Source organism: Palaemon carinicauda, chromosome 14, assembly GCF_036898095.1.
Source record: "Palaemon carinicauda isolate YSFRI2023 chromosome 14, ASM3689809v2, whole genome shotgun sequence".
NCBI classification, from domain to species: domain Eukaryota; kingdom Metazoa; phylum Arthropoda; class Malacostraca; order Decapoda; family Palaemonidae; genus Palaemon; species Palaemon carinicauda.
The window spans coordinates 125,517,372-125,534,871 of NC_090738.1; the positions used below are offsets into that span (position 1 = coordinate 125,517,372).

The 17,500-nt window shown below is 32.2% G+C and overlaps 2 protein-coding genes across 2 annotated transcripts; both read left to right on the top strand.

The window, feature by feature from the left end:
- Window positions 1-1,784: 1,784 nt before the first annotated feature.
- LOC137653749 (cuticle protein 7-like) lies at window positions 1,785-3,160 on the top strand. Its single transcript, XM_068387374.1, has 4 exons — window positions 1,785-1,832; window positions 2,451-2,540; window positions 2,666-2,803; window positions 2,969-3,160. The coding sequence occupies exons 1-4, from the start codon at window positions 1,821-1,823 to the stop codon at window positions 3,158-3,160; spliced, it is 432 nt and encodes a 143-aa protein (XP_068243475.1). The 5' UTR covers window positions 1,785-1,820.
- A 7,062-nt stretch (window positions 3,161-10,222) lies between these two features.
- On the top strand, window positions 10,223-14,166 carry LOC137652996 (adhesive plaque matrix protein-like). Its single transcript, XM_068386387.1, has 4 exons — window positions 10,223-10,273; window positions 12,010-12,099; window positions 12,826-12,963; window positions 13,705-14,166. The coding sequence occupies exons 1-4, from the start codon at window positions 10,262-10,264 to the stop codon at window positions 14,164-14,166; spliced, it is 702 nt and encodes a 233-aa protein (XP_068242488.1). The 5' UTR covers window positions 10,223-10,261.
- The last annotated feature ends 3,334 nt before the right edge of the window (window positions 14,167-17,500 follow it).

The following is a 17,500-nucleotide window of genomic DNA, read 5'->3' on the forward strand; positions in this document are numbered from 1 at the left end:
AAGCCGTTTCCATTTGAGCCAACCATCTAAAGTAATTTCATTAATAAAATGAATATATAAAAGGTAAACAAGTAATGATCTGACCATCCATTAACTCTAATTTGGTCAAAGGATAAATTAGTCAGAAGCCAAAGGAGTAAATATTCTGGTGCCTTTACCAAATGAAGCATCCAAAGAATTATGTTAATTACTCTTTTATATTTAATTCCGTCATATATAAGGTAATTAAGAAGCTGGCCTTATTATGATCCCATATTTTGTATAAATACGATGCATATGTTTTTATTTCATTACAGATTAGACTACTAATAAAAAAATAATACTAATCTAATCAAGTTTTCAAATGTTAAAGGATTTACATACTTACGACAGACATTAAGTATTTCTCCAAGACACGAGACCGTAATTAAAATTATGATAAGCATGGGATGGAAAGGTCTTAGTGGACAGAATGATATTATGAAATGTAAAATTCCACTTTCTCTAAAACTAAAAATTTCATCAGATGCTCCTGCAAGTTTTAAATTATGTAACAGAAACTTGCAGCCTTACTTAATACTCAGAACATGAGCTAGTTAAAATTCAAAGAGCTATGGAAAGAATAATGATGGGAATAATACTAAGAGACAGAAATAGAGCAACATGGATACGAGAGCAAACTAAAGTAGAGGATATTCTAATAACATGCAAGAAAAAGAAATGGACATGGGCCGAATATATAATGAGAATGGTAGACAACAGATGGACATTAAGAATAACAGAATGGGTCCCTAAGCGTTTCAAACAAAGCAGGGGAAGGAGGAGAAGACGATAAATTGACGAGATAAAAAAAAATATATGGCCATATGACCTAAAAAGGTCATAAACAGACGCGAGTACAAGGTCATGACTGAGACCTATGTCCTGCACTGGACTAGCTCCTGCTGCAAATATAGATGCATATAAAGACATCAAATTCACTGAATAGTTGTAATAAAAGATTTCATCCAAAGTTGAAAATTAATCTAGGATGACAATTTTAGTTTAGATAAACCAATATCAAGACAAATTACACCCGGTAAATAAACTGCATATAATATCAAACACAAACTTATATCGATTTAAATTTCTTACATGGATATCCACTTATAGTCAGGGTCGTTAAACGATGGAACTACAATGAAATGGTCCTGAAGGACTTTACCCAATATTATAAGAAAATTTTTCTTAGATATCAATTATGATTGATAAAATGCAGTAGACTGAAGTTCTTGCATGTATATTTCGTATAACAAAATAAAATGATCAATTTCATCAATCCTAATTTTATATCCTATTGATGTACACAGTCTTATAAAGTTAAAAATAAAATTAGACTTTGAAGATTCAAAGGATGAAAACTTTTGGCGAAAATGATGCGTAACTGTTCAACATATTTGAGAAGCCAAAAGAAAATGTATCATCTCTATCGATTAATCATCTAAGAATTTTTGCAATTTTTATAAAAAGAAAGAAAAAAAAACTATCAACAACACAAACGATCAAAAGGATTTTATGAAATAGTAGACGAAATCACCATTGCAATAATCATGACTACGATATGAAACTACCACAAACCTATCTTCAAGATATTATAAATAAAGTCCATTGGTCAGGATGGGCGGTTCCGCTTCCATCCCACGCCCACGCCCTTCCTTGACCTACTTGCTCCAAGATCCGTCAGACCTACGTTTCAAGGTCGCCTCAAACCATCAGCTATAAAAGCTGAGCTTCGACGACTGCTAAACATCATTCCTTCTACGACTCTTCCCTCTCGAACGACTCTTGCAATAACCATCGAGATGTTCGCACAGGTAGGGTCATTGCAAACAGGTGATTTGTTTTGTGAAATATTTCGCTTTCTTAAATGAAGTGATTGATATCGTCAAGTTGCATTGGGTTGTGGTGGCCGATGTGGTAACGTCCCGGACTGGTGAACGCCAGACTGGGGTTCGAGTCCCGCTTAAACTCGTTAGTTCCTTTGGTCGCTGCAACCTCACTATCCTTGTGAGCTAAGGATGGAGGGTTTGGGGAAGCCTATAGGTATATCTGCTGAGTCATCACCAGCCATTGCCTGGCCATCCTTGGTCCTAGTTTGGGTGGGGAAGGGGCTTGGGCGCCGATCCTTTGCGCATGTGGTCAGTCCCTAGGGCATTGTCCTGATCGATAGGGTAATGCCATTGTCCCTTGCCCCTGCCATTCATGAGCAGCCTTTAAACCCTTAAGAGCCTGTGTTTGTCCGGAAGGACCAGACAATCTACAACAACAACACCAACAACGACAACAACGATATCGTCAACGTTGATAATGAAAACCACACCACTGACCCATTTTGAGTAGATAAAAGTTTCAAGCACCAAATATTTATATATTTAAAACATTTGAAAGTGATTTTTCATTTCTCCTGATTTCACATATTTTAAACTCCTCAGGTTGCAGTCTTTCTGCTTATGGCTGGCATAGCTCTATCTGCTCCCTCCGATTCATATGGTCCATCTAGACATCAACCATCATACAAAGAGGTTTGCAAAAAAAAAAAAATTTTTTTTAACCATATCTGACATATTCTAACGATAATCTACATGTAATTATGAATTAAATAAAGTTGAAAATCTCTTATATCACTAAATCTATTCTCTACTGACAGGAAGCAAAGCCCTACCAGTACAATTACGCTGTGAAGGATGGATATGCTGGAACAGACTTCGGCCAAACAGAGGAATCTGATGGCCAGTCAGTCAAGGGCTCCTACACTGTTCAGCTTCCAGATGGCCGAAAGCAAACTGTAAGTTTTACTTTGCTTTTTATCTTGAAATATACTGATATATCTACTACAAAAAATATTAATAAAAATATTATAACAATGTCACACTTTTCCTGAATATTACTATATGAGATGTCAAAATTTTCCAATGTCAATCTTATCAAAATTCCCTTTTACAATGTTTAGGTGAACTATGTAGCCGATCACTATGGAGGATACCAAGCTGAGGTCAGCTACTATGGAGAGCCCCAATACCCTCACGAGTATGGACCTGCAGTCACCTTCAAGCCCCAGAGCTACCACCGTGAGCCTGCATACAAGCCTACGCCTTCCTACCAACCTGCACCATCCTACACTCCTGAACCATCTTACCACTAACATTATGAAAAATCGACTGTCACTTGAACTGATCGGCGAATCATTGTTCTGAATTAAAGCATTATTATTTATGGAATAAAGAAACTTATATATATTCTTTTGTTTGATTGTCATTTTTAATCCAGTTCTAATTAATTAGGATTAAGTTCTCAGCATAGAAAATATTAATAGTTACTATAATATACAAAAGAAATTCCTTTCAAGGATTATTTAATTATGGATATGTAGCAAAGAATTTATTAAGGTAGCTGATTGTATAGCTAATTATCATGAGATCTAACGAAAATTCAGAAAAAAAAAAAATTATGGATATGTAGCAAAGAATTTATTGAGGTTGCTGAATGTATAGCTAATTATCAAAAGATCTAACGAAAATTCAGATATATATAATAAAAAAAAAAACCATTAAGAAATTAATATCTAGGAACAACTTTACATAGTTTAAAGTAGCTTTAGGTCACTAGAAACTCCAAGTATTTTTGCCATAATTCCATCAAGTAGCATGAATCTCCACTTCTGAAATTGTTCCATTTGATTTTTCTTTTACGTCAGACTGCGCTAAAGTTTCCAACAGTCACGGGCGGATGCACTTCAACGCCATTCATCAAATACGCTACCGTAATCCCATTGTAAATTCTCAAGATATGTGTCTTGTTAATTTCCTTTAACGGAGCGAAATGAATGAAAAGGCGTTCATAAATGAAAAGAATGCCTTTCCCTTTCTTCACCTTATCAGTGTTTAGTTTACTCAACTTCAATTCCAGTTTTTACCACACAAAAAACGCTCAATACTTTATACTAATATTCTGGTTTTACTGGAAATCAAAACTTCATTTCCAGTTTTTACCACACAAGAAAACGCTCAATACTTTATATTACTACATTGGTATTACTGCAAATTAAACTTCATTTCCAGTTTTATAAACTAAGAAAACATTCAATACTTTATACTTCGATACTGGAATTACTGGAAATCAAAACTTCATTTCCAGTTTTTACAAACTAAGAAAACATTCAATAGTTTATACTTCGATGCTGGAATTACTGGAAATCAAAACTTCATTTTCGAGTTTTTACAAACTAAGAAAACATTCAATAGTTTATACTTCGATGCTGGAATTACTGGAAATCAAAACTTCATTTTTGAGATTTTACAAACTAAGAAAACATTCAGTAGTTTATACTTCGATGCTGGAATTACTGGAAATCAAAAACTTCATTTTTGAGATTTTACAAACTAAGAAAACATTCAATAGTTTATACTTCGATACTGGAAATCAAAATTTCATTTCCAGTTTTTACAACCCAAGAAACACTCAATACTTTATACTACTATATTGGTATTACTGGAAATTAAACTTCATTTCCAGTCTTTATAAACTAAGAAAACGCTCAATATTTTATGATTCGATACTGGAATTACTGGAAATCAAAACTTCATTTCCAGTCTTTACAAACTAAGGAAACGCTCAATATTTTATAATTCGATACTGGAATTACTGATGCTGGTATTACTGGAAATTAAACTTCATTTCCAGTTTTTACAACCCAAGAAAACGCTCAATATTTTACACTCCGATACTGGAATTACTGGAAATCAAAACATCATTTCCAGTTTTTACAAACTAAGAAAACGCTCAATACTTTATACTTAGATGCTGGTATTACTGGAAATTAAACTTCATTTCCAGTTTTTATAAACTAAGAAAACGCCCAATATTTTAAACTACGATACTGGAATTACTGAAAATCAAACCTTCATTTCCAATCTTTACAAACTAAGAACACGCTCAATATTTTATACCCCAATGCTGGAATTACTGGAAATCAAAACTTCATTTTTGAGTTTTTACAAACTAAGAAAACATTCAATAGTTTATACTTCGATGCTAGAATTACTGGAAATCAAAACTTCATTTCCAGTTTTTACTACCCAAGAAACGCTCAATACTTTATACTACTATATTGCTATTACTGGAAATTAAACTTCATTTCCAGTTTTTACAAACTAAAAAAACGCTCAATACTTTATACTTCCATACTGGTATTACTGGAAATCAAAATTTCGTTTCAGTTTTTACAAACCAAGAAAACGCTCAATACTTTATATTAATATACTGGTATTACTAGAAATCAAAACTTCATTGCCATTTTTACAAACTAAGAAAACGTTCAATAGTTTATACTTCCATGTAGGAATTACTGGAAATTAAACTTCAATTCCAGTTTTTACCACCCAAGAAAACGCTCAATATTCCGATACTGGAATTACTGGAAATCAAAACTTCATTTCCAGTTTTTACAAACTAAGAAAACGCTCAATAGTTTATACATCGCTACTTATAGTCAAAGTGATAAAATGGTATTACTGGAAATCAATCATGAAGGAAAATGCGATTTATTTACATTATTCTCATAGTAAACGACAGAAAAAAAATAAACATCTATGAAACAAACATCCCTCACTGATGAATACCAGACTGAGGTTCGAGTACCGCTTAAACTCGCTAGTTTCTTTGGTCCCTGCAACCTCACCATCCTTGTGAGCTAAGGATGACGGGTTTGGGGGAGCCTATAGTTCTAACTATAGAGTCATCAACAGCCATTGCCTGGCCCTCCTCGGTCCCAGCTTGGGTGGAGAGGGGGCTTTGGCGCTGATCATGTTCATATATGGTCAGTCTCTAGGGCATTATCCTGCTCGACAGGGCAATAAATTGTCCCTTGACCCCTGCCATTCATGAGCGGCCTTTAAACCTTAAACCTTCAGTAAAAAATAATATTCAGAATGAGTATGTATTAACTCTTTCGCTAGGAGCAGATGTGCTCACATACACATTAAAAAGAAGGAACACATTAATTAGAAGGAACTTTATAAATATCATATACAAAATTATAAGAAACATCATCAGCCAGCAAGAGTTTGCGTACTTTAGCTTTCATTTACATTTCCTAAACTATTTACTATGACAAAATACGCAGCAAATAAAGAATTTTCTACAACAAAGTAAATATCACAACAAATATTTGCTATTTAATTTCTTATTCCTGATCTTGATATTAATTTTTGGCACCGTCGTTCAATTAGTTCAGTATGCATGTTGCATAAAATTTTTCAAATTCTGACCATCCTTTACATTCAGATCTTCCTGGACAATTCCATCCTGTTCGTAATACTAGTTAATTGTAATAACCAGGCCTTCTCCATCATGAGGCTCAATACTACACAGTATTCTAGAAGTTTCATTCCAGCTGTGATCAAGTTGTAAAATGATCTTCCTAATCGGGTAGTTGAATCAGTAGAACTTCAAAAGTTCATAGTTGCAGCAAATGTTTTTATGTTGAACAGGCTGACATAATTCTTTTTATAGTTTATTTATGACATATCTGTTTTGACGTTGTTACTGTTTTTAGAATGATTTATTGTTAATTTGTTCTCATCATTTATTTATTTCCCTATTTCCTTTCCTCACTGGGCTATTTTTCCCTATTGGATCCCTTGGGCTTATAGCATCTTGCGTTTCTACCTATGGTTGTAGCTTGGATAATAATAATAATAATAATAATAATAATAATAATAATAATAATAACATATCACATCACATATTTCCTACAGTATAACCAAATAAACGTCACAACAAATGTATGCTAATAATTTCCAAAAAAAAAAGGGACAAAAAACAAAGAGAAACTTCCAGAAATTGCGAGAGAAACATATTAAGAAAGTCTCTAAAACGGTAATGAAACTCACCAAATTCCAACCAGAGGTGATATTGACCTCATTTCTCAAGATGTATTTAAAGGGCTCAGTAACCATCTTCAAATAGCTCCATAATTATGAAAGTTAACCTAATCACCTACGCAGAATTTCTCTCATAAATAAACATCGTCTTATTTACCATACAACATAAACAACTTGACTTGGATAAACACGATTAAAATATTATGATTAACGAGGTTAGACGATAAGGTGTTTATGGTGTGGAAGAGTAATCTAATCATATGTACACACACACACACACACACACATATATATATATATATATATATGTGTGTGTGTGTGTGTGTGTGTGTGGGTGTGCGCGCGCACGTGTGTGTGAATGCCTCTATCCCAATTAATTATAAAAACCGACAAATTTGGTTTGCAATTCGTTCCGGTGGCTTCTGCTACATACAACCAAACATTATATATATATATATATATATATATATATATATATATATATATATATATATATATATATATATATATATATATATATATATATATATATATATATATATATATATATATATATATATATATATATATAAAATGTGTGTGTTTCTGTTATATAAAAAGCCGCTGAGCATAGGCCTAGGGTATGAATATGTAGATACTTCTCTAAATAAACATAATTAACTTCCTCAGTTGACCTACAGTGGTTGTTGAGATAAAGAAGAGTTTAATCATTTGAATAACTATCCTCATAAGAACAATAACACAAAAAGTTTATTTATTATCCCAACCCCCAATATACACATTTTAGAAACAAGTACAAACGCGTAGAATAGTTACATGTACAAACGAGTAGTATAGTTAAAAAAAAAAAAAGAGAAAAAAAAAAAACCATGAATTCCCGTTAGTATTTGATAAATTCAAGTTCAGTAAAACTTTTCCGATAAGACTGAATACCACAACTGTTCACTTTGCAGAGGTCGCAAAATTAAGGTAAATATTTAAATAAACTCCTATTCACACTGATTAAGAAATCGAGATAACCATACTAATTAATCATGTATAAAGTATTGCTTCCTAAAGGAATATTGCATAATTCGGTTTGAAAATAATATTCTTCAACATTTACACACGCATTACTTTATATCCATGAATGAAATATTGTCGTCACTCAATGTCGGGAAAATAATCTAGTATTACATTAAGAATGAAAGAATTAAAAAATGTTACCACAATAATGTGTCAAATGTCACAGATCGTTTAGATAATTCACGAATTGATTTACATCAGATAACTTAACGGGAGGATTTGTTTATTCAATTTGGCGTCGCAATTCTGTAAGCCAATAATAATAATAATAATAATAATAATAATAATAATAATAATAATAATAATAATAATAATTAATAATAATAATAATAATAATAATAATAATATTAATAATAATAATAACACTCATCGTATTCAGTTCCAAACGTTATGTGTCCTATCATTTGTCTGTGCTTAATTAAGAGTAAAAAAAAAAGTAAGCATCCTCTTGAACAATTTCCTTAATCTTTTTATATAAAAAATGCTATTGGTTTAAACTTTTCGTTTTCATGTTATGTATATATTAGTCTACAAATATCAATATTATGAGTGACATATATTTGCTGTTTCATAATACTAACAAACTACTTTTTGATTTAGAAAATGATCAAGTGCTTTTATAAATAATTTCTATAAAAGGTCACATTAATTAAAATAATTAGTGTATGTACAAAATGCTAAAACCATTAAAACGGCCTCACTAGTTTTTTCTATAACGCGAACCTTTGAAGACACGAACACAATAAGTACAAAAACTATACCATTCACTTTGAAACTATGAAATAGTGGGATGCCATTCAATAAATCCGAAATCATGAAAGAAATGAAGGACGGCAAAGAACATCGTTAACGTAGATGAAAGATAAATTCTACCATTGACAACGTAATACCTTGCTGTACATCAATAACAATTTAACTTCCATATGAACATTAATTTCCAGAATCTTTTGCAATTCATCTTGGTCCAAGGCAGTCCAAACTTCACAATAAATGGTACTTTTCAAGGATGATTCTATCAATTATTAACTGGCATTAAACAGCGTGGTTACTAGCCAAGGTAGTCCAAGCTTCAAAATAAATGTTATTTTCGATTATTTAATCAATTTTATTAACTGGCAGCAAAGAGCGTCGTTACCAACCAAGGTAGTCCAAGCTTCGAAATAAATATTAGTTTCAAGTATTCAATCAATTATTAACTCGCATTAAACAGCGTGGTTACTAGCAGAGGAAGTCCAAGCTTCAAAATAAATGATAGTTTCAAGTATTCAGTCAATTATTAACCGGTATTAAACAGCGTGGTTACTACCCAAGGCAGTCCTTGCTTCAAAACAAATGATAGTTTCAAGTATTCAATCAATATTATTAATTGGCAGCAGTGTGGTTACTGGGCAAGGCAATCCATGCTTTAAAATAAATGTTACTCTTCCAGTATTCAATCAATATTATTAACCGGCAGCAAACAGCAGGGTTACTATCCAAGATAGTCCAAACTTCAAAATAAATGTTACTTTTCAAGTATTCAATCAATATCATTAACTGGTACCAAACAGCAGGGTTACTACCCAAGGCAATCCAAACTCCAAAATAAATGTTACTTTTCAAGTATTCAATCAATTTTATTATCTGGCATTAAACAGCGTGGTTACTACCCAAGGTAGTCCAAACTTAATATATATATATATATATATATATATATATATATATATATATATATACACACACACACATATATATATATATATATATATATATATATACATATATATATATTATATATATATATATATATATATATATATATATATATATACACACATATATATATACACATATATATATATATACATATATATATACATATATATATATATATATATATATATATATATATATACAACTATTCAATCAATATTATTAACCGGCATTAAACAGCGTGGTAACTACCCAAGGCTATCCAAACTTCAAAATAATTGTTACTTTTCAAATATTCAATCAATTTTATCAACTGGCATTAAACAGTGTGGTTACCAGATACTGAACCTCAAATGGTTTTACTGCAATCCCATTTAATTCGCCCACGTACATTTCATATTGCGCACTATGGGCGATTTCTTCACCCCCTTCCTTCCGAAAGTGGCCCATAGGCTATTTACTATTTTCATCGCCAGAACCGCCCTCCAACGATGACGAAGGCGGCCGACGCCCATTCACTATAAAAGCCCATCGTCAGCATGGCAGACGCATCATTTCTTCTATCACTTCCATTTCATCAACTGCTCAAGATAACCTCAATTAAGATGATTGCCCAGGTGAGAGAGGAGTTGCACGACATTAATTACTTTGCTTCATTGGTGAAATAAAAGTCAACATTCAAGTCTTGTTTATAACAGACATCTGTTTTTATGTTGACCAGGCTGACATGAGTCTTTTTATAGTTTATATATGACATATCTGTTTTTGACGTTTGTTAATAGTTTATATAGGGCATATCTGTTTTGACGCTGTTACTGTTTTTAGAATGATATATTGTTAATTTATTCTCATCATTTATTTATTTCCTTATCTCCTTTCCTCACTGGGCTATTTTTCCCTGTTGGAGCCCTTGGGCTTATAGCACCTTGCTTTTCCAACTAGGGTTGTAGCTTGGCTAGTAATAATAATAATAATAATAATAATAATAATAATAATAATAATAATAATAATAATAATAATACTCTCTCGTGATTTATATTCAAATCTAGTAAAAAGTGATTTTATATCATTAGCGAAATAAAAGACAACATTCAAATCATGATTATAACAGATATCTCTCTACTATTTCTTTCGTGATTTACATTTAAGTCTCTAGTTTATTAAAAAGTTATTTCATATCATTAGCGAAATAAAAGTCAACATTCAATTCATAATTATAACAGATATCTCTGTACTATTTCTTTCGGGATTTATATTTAAATCCCTAGTTTAGTAAAAAGTGATTTCGTATAATTAGCGAAATAAAAGACAACATTCAAGTCATGATTATAACAGATATCTCTCTACTATTCCTTTCGTGATTTACATTTAAATCTATAGTTTAGCAAAAAGTTATTTCGTATAATTAGCGAAATAAAAGACAACATTCAAGTCATGATTATAACAGACATCTCTCCACTATTTCTTTCGGGATTTATATTTAAATCTTTAGTTTATTAAAAAGTAATTTCGTATAATTAGCGAAATAAAAGTCAACATTCAATTCATAATTATAACAGATATCTCTCTACTATTCCTTTCGTGATTTACATTTAAATCTATAGTTTAGCAAAAAGTTATTTCGTATAATTAGCGAAATAAAAGACAACATTCAAGTCATGATTATAATAGATGTCTCTATTATTTCTTTCTGGATTTATATTTAAATCTCTAATTTATTAAAAAGTGATTTCGTATCACTAGCGAAATAAAAGTCAACATCTAATTCATGATTATAACAGATATCTCTCTATTATTTCTTTTGCAAATTACATTTAGATCCCTAGTTTAGTAAAACGTGAATTCGTATCATTAGCGAAATAAAAGTCAACATTCAAGTCATAATTATAACAGATCTCTCTCTCTACTATTTTTTTAGTTTATACATTTAAATCTCTAGTTTAGCAAAAAGTGATTTCGTGTCATTAGCGAAATAAAAGTCAACATTCAATTCATGATAATAACAGATATCTCTCTACTATTTCTTTCTGGATTTACATTTAAATCTCTAGTTTAGTAAAAAAAAGAAATTTCGTATCATTCGCGAAATAAAAGTCAACATTCAAGTCATGATTATAATAGACATCTCTCTATTATTTCTTTCTGGATTTACATTTAAATCACTAGTTCAGTAAAAAGTGATTTCGTATCATTAACGAAACAAAAGTCAAAAACATTTAAGTCATTATTATAACAGATATCTCTCCACTATTCCTTTCGTGATTTACATTCAAATCTCTAGTTAATTAAAAAGTGATTTCGGACCAATACTGATCATTCATCTGTGTTAATATGTAAATATCTTATTTTCCAGAGTTTTGTTTATCTTTTAATGGTTGGCATGGTTTCATCGGCTCCCTCCGATTCATATGGTCCAACTAAACATCAACAAACATACAAGGAGGTAACTAAATACATTTCTTATTACTCCTTTCCTCTTATTATAAACTACTGTGTATTAGCAATATAAAATATAAACAAACAATTATACAGAATAAATCTCATATTATATTACTGTTTGCACAAATACAATTAATAATAATAATAATAATAATAATAATAATGATAATAATAATAAGAATAAAAATAATAATAATAATAATGATAATAATAACAATAATAATAATAATGAATGATAATAATAATAATAATAATAATAATAATAAATTATGTATTAGCAATAAAAAATAAAAACAAACAATTATACATATAATAAATCTCATATAATATCACCGTTTGCAGGAACCTACACCTTACAAATACAAATAATAATAATAATAATAATAATAATAATAAAAAAAAAATATGTATTAGCAATATAAAATACAAACAAACAATTATATATATAATAAATCATATAATTTCACCGTTTGCAGGAACCTACGTCTTACAAATACAATTAATAATAATAAAAATAATAATAATAATAATAATAATAATAATAATAATTCTTGTAAAAAAAATGTGTATTAGCAATATAAAATACAAACAAACAATATATACAAATAAAATAATAATAATAATAATGATAATAACAACTCTTATTATAAAAAAAAAATTGTGTATTAGCAATATAAAATACAAACAAACAATTATACATATAATAAATCTCATATATTACTGTTTGCAGGAACCTACGCCTTACAAATACAACTATGGCGTTACTGATGAATACGCTGGCACTGACTTCGGCCATAACGAGGAATCGGACGGAAACACAGTCAAGGGATCCTACACAGTTCAACTTCCAGATGGTCGCAAGCAAACAGTAAGTCACTTTATAGGGATGATTGAGCCTTAATAAACTGAATTAAGGATTATTTAGCAGTAGTAACAGAAATATGAATGAACTTAATTCAGTGTAGAAAAAAAGAAGGATTGTTTAGAAGTAGTAACAGAAATATGAATGAACTTAATTCAGTTTCTTTTTCTTTGTCAGCATCTTCTCCCACTTCTATGTGGGGTCGATGTTTACAAAGAAGAAGAAACTGAATTAAGTTCATTCATATTTCCGTTACTACTTCTAAATAATCCTTTTTTTTTCTATACTGAATTAAGTTCATTCATATTTGTTACTACTTCTAAATAATCCTTTTTTTTTTTTATACTGGATAAAGTTCATTCATATTTCGGTTACTACTTCCAGATAATCCTTTTTTTCTATACTGAATTAAGTTCATTCATATTTCTGTTACTACTTCCAGATAATCCTTTTTTTCTATACTGAATTAAGTTCATTCATATTTCTGTTACTACTTCCAGATAATCCTTTTTTTTCTATACTGAATTAAGTTCATTGATATTTCTGTTACTACTTCCAGATAATCCTTTTTTTCTATACTGAATTAAGTTCATTCATATTTCTGTTACTACTTCTCAATAATCCTTTTTTTCCAGGTAAATCATTCATATTTCTGTTACTACAAAATGATACTTTTTTTTTTTTTGACTGAATTAAGTTCATTCATATTTCTGCTACAACTTCCAAATAATCCTTTTTTTTCTCCAGGTAAACTATGTAGCTGACCATTACCAAGGATATCAAGCTGAGGTCAGCTACTATGGAGAGGCCCAATACCCACATGAATATGGACCTGCAGTCACCTTCAAGCCCCAGAGCTACCACGAGCCTGCACACAAACCTGCGCCATCCTACCAGCCTGCAGCACCCTCTTACAAACCCGAACCATCCTATAAACCTACGCCTTCCTACGCTCCTGAGCCATCCTACCAACCTGCACCTTCCTATGCTCCTGAGCCATCCTACCAACCTGCACCTTCATACGCTCCTGAGCCATCCTACCAACCTGCACCTTCTTATGCTCCTGAGCCATCCTACCAACCTGCACCTTCATACGCTCCTGAACCATCTTACGCTCCTGAGCCATCCTACCAACCTGCACCTTCCTATGCCCCTGAGCCATCCTACCAACCTGCACCTTCTTACACTCCCGAACCATCCTATCAATAATGATATTTCGATGTATTTTGATAAGATGTCTGTAAATAATATTCATATAAAGGAATCTTAAGCAATTATATATTTTCTTAACCAGTTATATTAGAATCAATCTTACTTAACAAATGGCAACAGTAAACCTTCTTCTCCACCGTCATCTCTAAGTTAAGGGGTCAGTTGCCTGAGTTGCACTCTCCAATGCCTTCTCTCAAAGGGATCCTCTTCCAACAGACGTCTTCTCTCCATATCATCCTTCACCTTATCTCGCAATCTAATTCTCTTCCATCAATCTCTATAAACTAGTGTGAAAAACAATGCCTTCTACTAAAGGCATTCTCTTTCACCAAACGTCTTCTCTCCCTATCATCCTTCACCTTATCTTGCCATTTAATTCTCTGCCTACGTTCACACTCAATACCACCAACCTCAACAAACTAGTGTGAGAACAAAAAATATTCACAAAAGTGATAAGTGATAATTCTAAAGATGTATTAGGAAGCCAAAGTCTGACGTGAGATTACCACATGCTCGTTCACAACTGCTTCAGGCGCTTACAGACCTAAGAACTTGCCAGTGTTCTAACATAGTCACCCTTTAACTTGACCTTTCTAGTCATTATCTCATTTAAATAGGAAAAGGACAGTAGGTGATCTGCAATGTAGTGATTTTAAACATACTAAACATATTTTTTTTTTTTTTTTTTTTTTTTTTTTTGAGAAAAGTAGTAAATCAATTACAATATTCTGAAAATAATCATCCATCACGAGGATCCTTCCAAATAATGTTTATGATTGAACAATGCCGATGCGGTAACGTCCCTGACTGGTGAACACCAGACTGGGGTTCGAGTCCCAGTCAAACGTGTTAGTTTCTTTAGCCGCTGCAACCTCACCATCCTTGTGAGCTAAGGATGGGGGGTTAGGGGGAGACTATAGGTCTATCTGCTGAGTCATCAGCAGCCACTGCCTGACCTTCCTTGGACCTAGTATGGGTGGCGAGGGGGCTTGGGCGCTGATCATATTTATATATGATCAGTCTCTAGGGCAGTGGTTCTTAACCTTTTTGGAGGTACTGAACCCCACAAGTGTCATATTTACACTAATCGAACTCTTCATAGTTGGAAATATATATATATATATAATATAGGTTAACAGAATAGGAAAAGAAAAAGAAAGTTATAACTAAATATATCAGCATATATTTCAAATTCAAGACAGGTATATATTTTATTAGTGCACAATATTAACCAGGCATCATTTGCACACAGAACCACTGTGTTCAAAGAACAAAATCAACAATATGAACCTCACACAAAAACATAATGAATCCTTATTGCAAATCAATCTTACATTTGCTGATGCCTCCGCCGAACCCCTGAGACTGCCTCAACGAACCCCTGGGGTTCGATCGAACACAGGTTAAGAACCACTGCGCTAGGGCATTGTCCTGCTTGATAGGAGAATTTCACGGTCCATTGCCTCTGCCATTCATGAGCGGCCTTTAAACTTTTAAATCTGTTTGGCCGTTGCGATGGTAACCGACGTCATGATTTCGCTCCCTATTGAATTATATGTCATACTAGTGTAATAATTAGGCATAATCAACACTAACAGACACACAAAAAGAGGAGATAATTATACAACAAGAAGAAGAAGAGTTCTATTCACGGGTAGAAGAGACTCTTTAGCTATGGTAAGCAGGTCTTCTAGGAGAAGGACACTCCAAAATCAAACCATTGTTCTCTAGTCTTGGGTAGTGCTATAGCCTCTGTACCATGGCCTTCCACTGTCTTGGGTTAGAGTTCTCTTGCTTGAGGGTACACTCAGGCACACTGTTGTATCTAGTTTCTCTTTCTCTTAATTGTTGAAGTTTTTATTGTTTATATAGGAAATATTTATTTAAATGTTGTTACTATTCTTAAAATATTTTATTTTTCCTTGTTTCCTTTCCTCACTGAGCTATTTTCCCTGTTGGGGCCCCTGGGCTTATAGCATCCTGCTTTTCCAACTAGGGTTGTAGCTTAGCATTTAATAATAATAATAATAATTAAGAATATAATTAAAAAGCTTGTGAATAGCTATAGAGAGGTCTTGTATAAGTTACTTCTTTATTATTCCTGAACCACTATTGTGATTCCCCTACGCACATAACCCGATGTAGCTTGTGATGAATACAGCTTCACATTTAATGGAATATGTAATTGAAGGAGTCAAAGGTACACGTTTCTCTAATAATTATCAAAGGAATCTACTGGATGAATATGATATTAACTTTTGGATCTCTCTCTCTCTCTCTCTCTCTCTCTCTCTCTCTCTTAGAAATCTTGCAATCAAACTTTATTTTCTCTCTCTCTCTCTCTCTCTCTCTCTCTCTCTCAGAAATCTTGCAATCAAACTATTTTCCATTTTCCTCTCTCTCTCTCTCTCTCTCTCTCTCTCTCTCTCTCTCAGAAATCTTGCAATCAAACTATTTTCCATTTTCCTCTCTCTCTCTCTCTCTCTCTCTCTCTCTTAGAAATCTTGCAATCAAACTATTTTCCTCTCTCTCTCTCTCTCTCTCTCTCTCTCTCTTAGAGGTCTTGCAATCAAACTTTATTCCCCTCTCTCTCTCTCTCTCTCTCTCTCTCTCTCTCTCCACTTAGTTCGGGATGATGTCAATGTGCATATGTTTCACATAATATTCTTTGTAATGAGAATACCAAAGAATAACTTTACTTCAATTCTTAATTCTTATCTCGGCAAATTCCTATTACTGTATTATTACTGTATCACTGTATTATCTGGCCCATACTAAAAAATTACAATACATAGCTTTGAATATTCATGTATACCAAAATATACATCACTGTGATTAGTGTTAGAATGAAATTGAAATATGACAGATTCAGTTCCCTAAATCAAAATCTGTACAATTAAATGAGTAAGCTTCAGTATATTGCTGAAGGAAAATGTCTATATTATAGGGATAATGGATCGATTACTTTTAAAAGAGCTAAGTTACCTATGTTTTTCTTCGTGTAGTAGGATCATTGACAAATGCCCTTTGGAAAATTTGTCGTTACCTTAAGGTGACATGACGCATTTATGATTTAATTCAAGTTATATTTAAGTTATCAATAACAAATGAAAAAATAATAAAATATGATTTCAGCTGCTTATTGCAAGAGCCTTGTGGCAAGAAATCCTCAATTTGTTTCATCATCATCATCTCCTACACCTATTGACGCAAAGGGCCTCAATTAGATTTCGTCAGTCGTCTCTATCTTGAGCTTTTAAATCAATACTTTTCCATTTATCATCTCCTACTTCACGCTTCATAGTCCTAAGCCATGTAGGCCTGGGGCCTC

Excerpts from the sequence above, each read along its gene's own strand:
- LOC137653749 (XM_068387374.1), top strand. Across the intron at positions 2,541-2,665 it reads ATCAACCATCATACAAAGAG|GAAGCAAAGCCCTACCAGTA; the intron begins GTTTGCAAAAAA and ends CTCTACTGACAG. Across the intron at positions 2,804-2,968 it reads CAGATGGCCGAAAGCAAACT|GTGAACTATGTAGCCGATCA; the intron begins GTAAGTTTTACT and ends TACAATGTTTAG.
- LOC137652996 (XM_068386387.1), top strand. Across the intron at positions 12,100-12,825 it reads ATCAACAAACATACAAGGAG|GAACCTACGCCTTACAAATA; the intron begins GTAACTAAATAC and ends TACTGTTTGCAG. Across the intron at positions 12,964-13,704 it reads CAGATGGTCGCAAGCAAACA|GTAAACTATGTAGCTGACCA; the intron begins GTAAGTCACTTT and ends TTTTTTCTCCAG.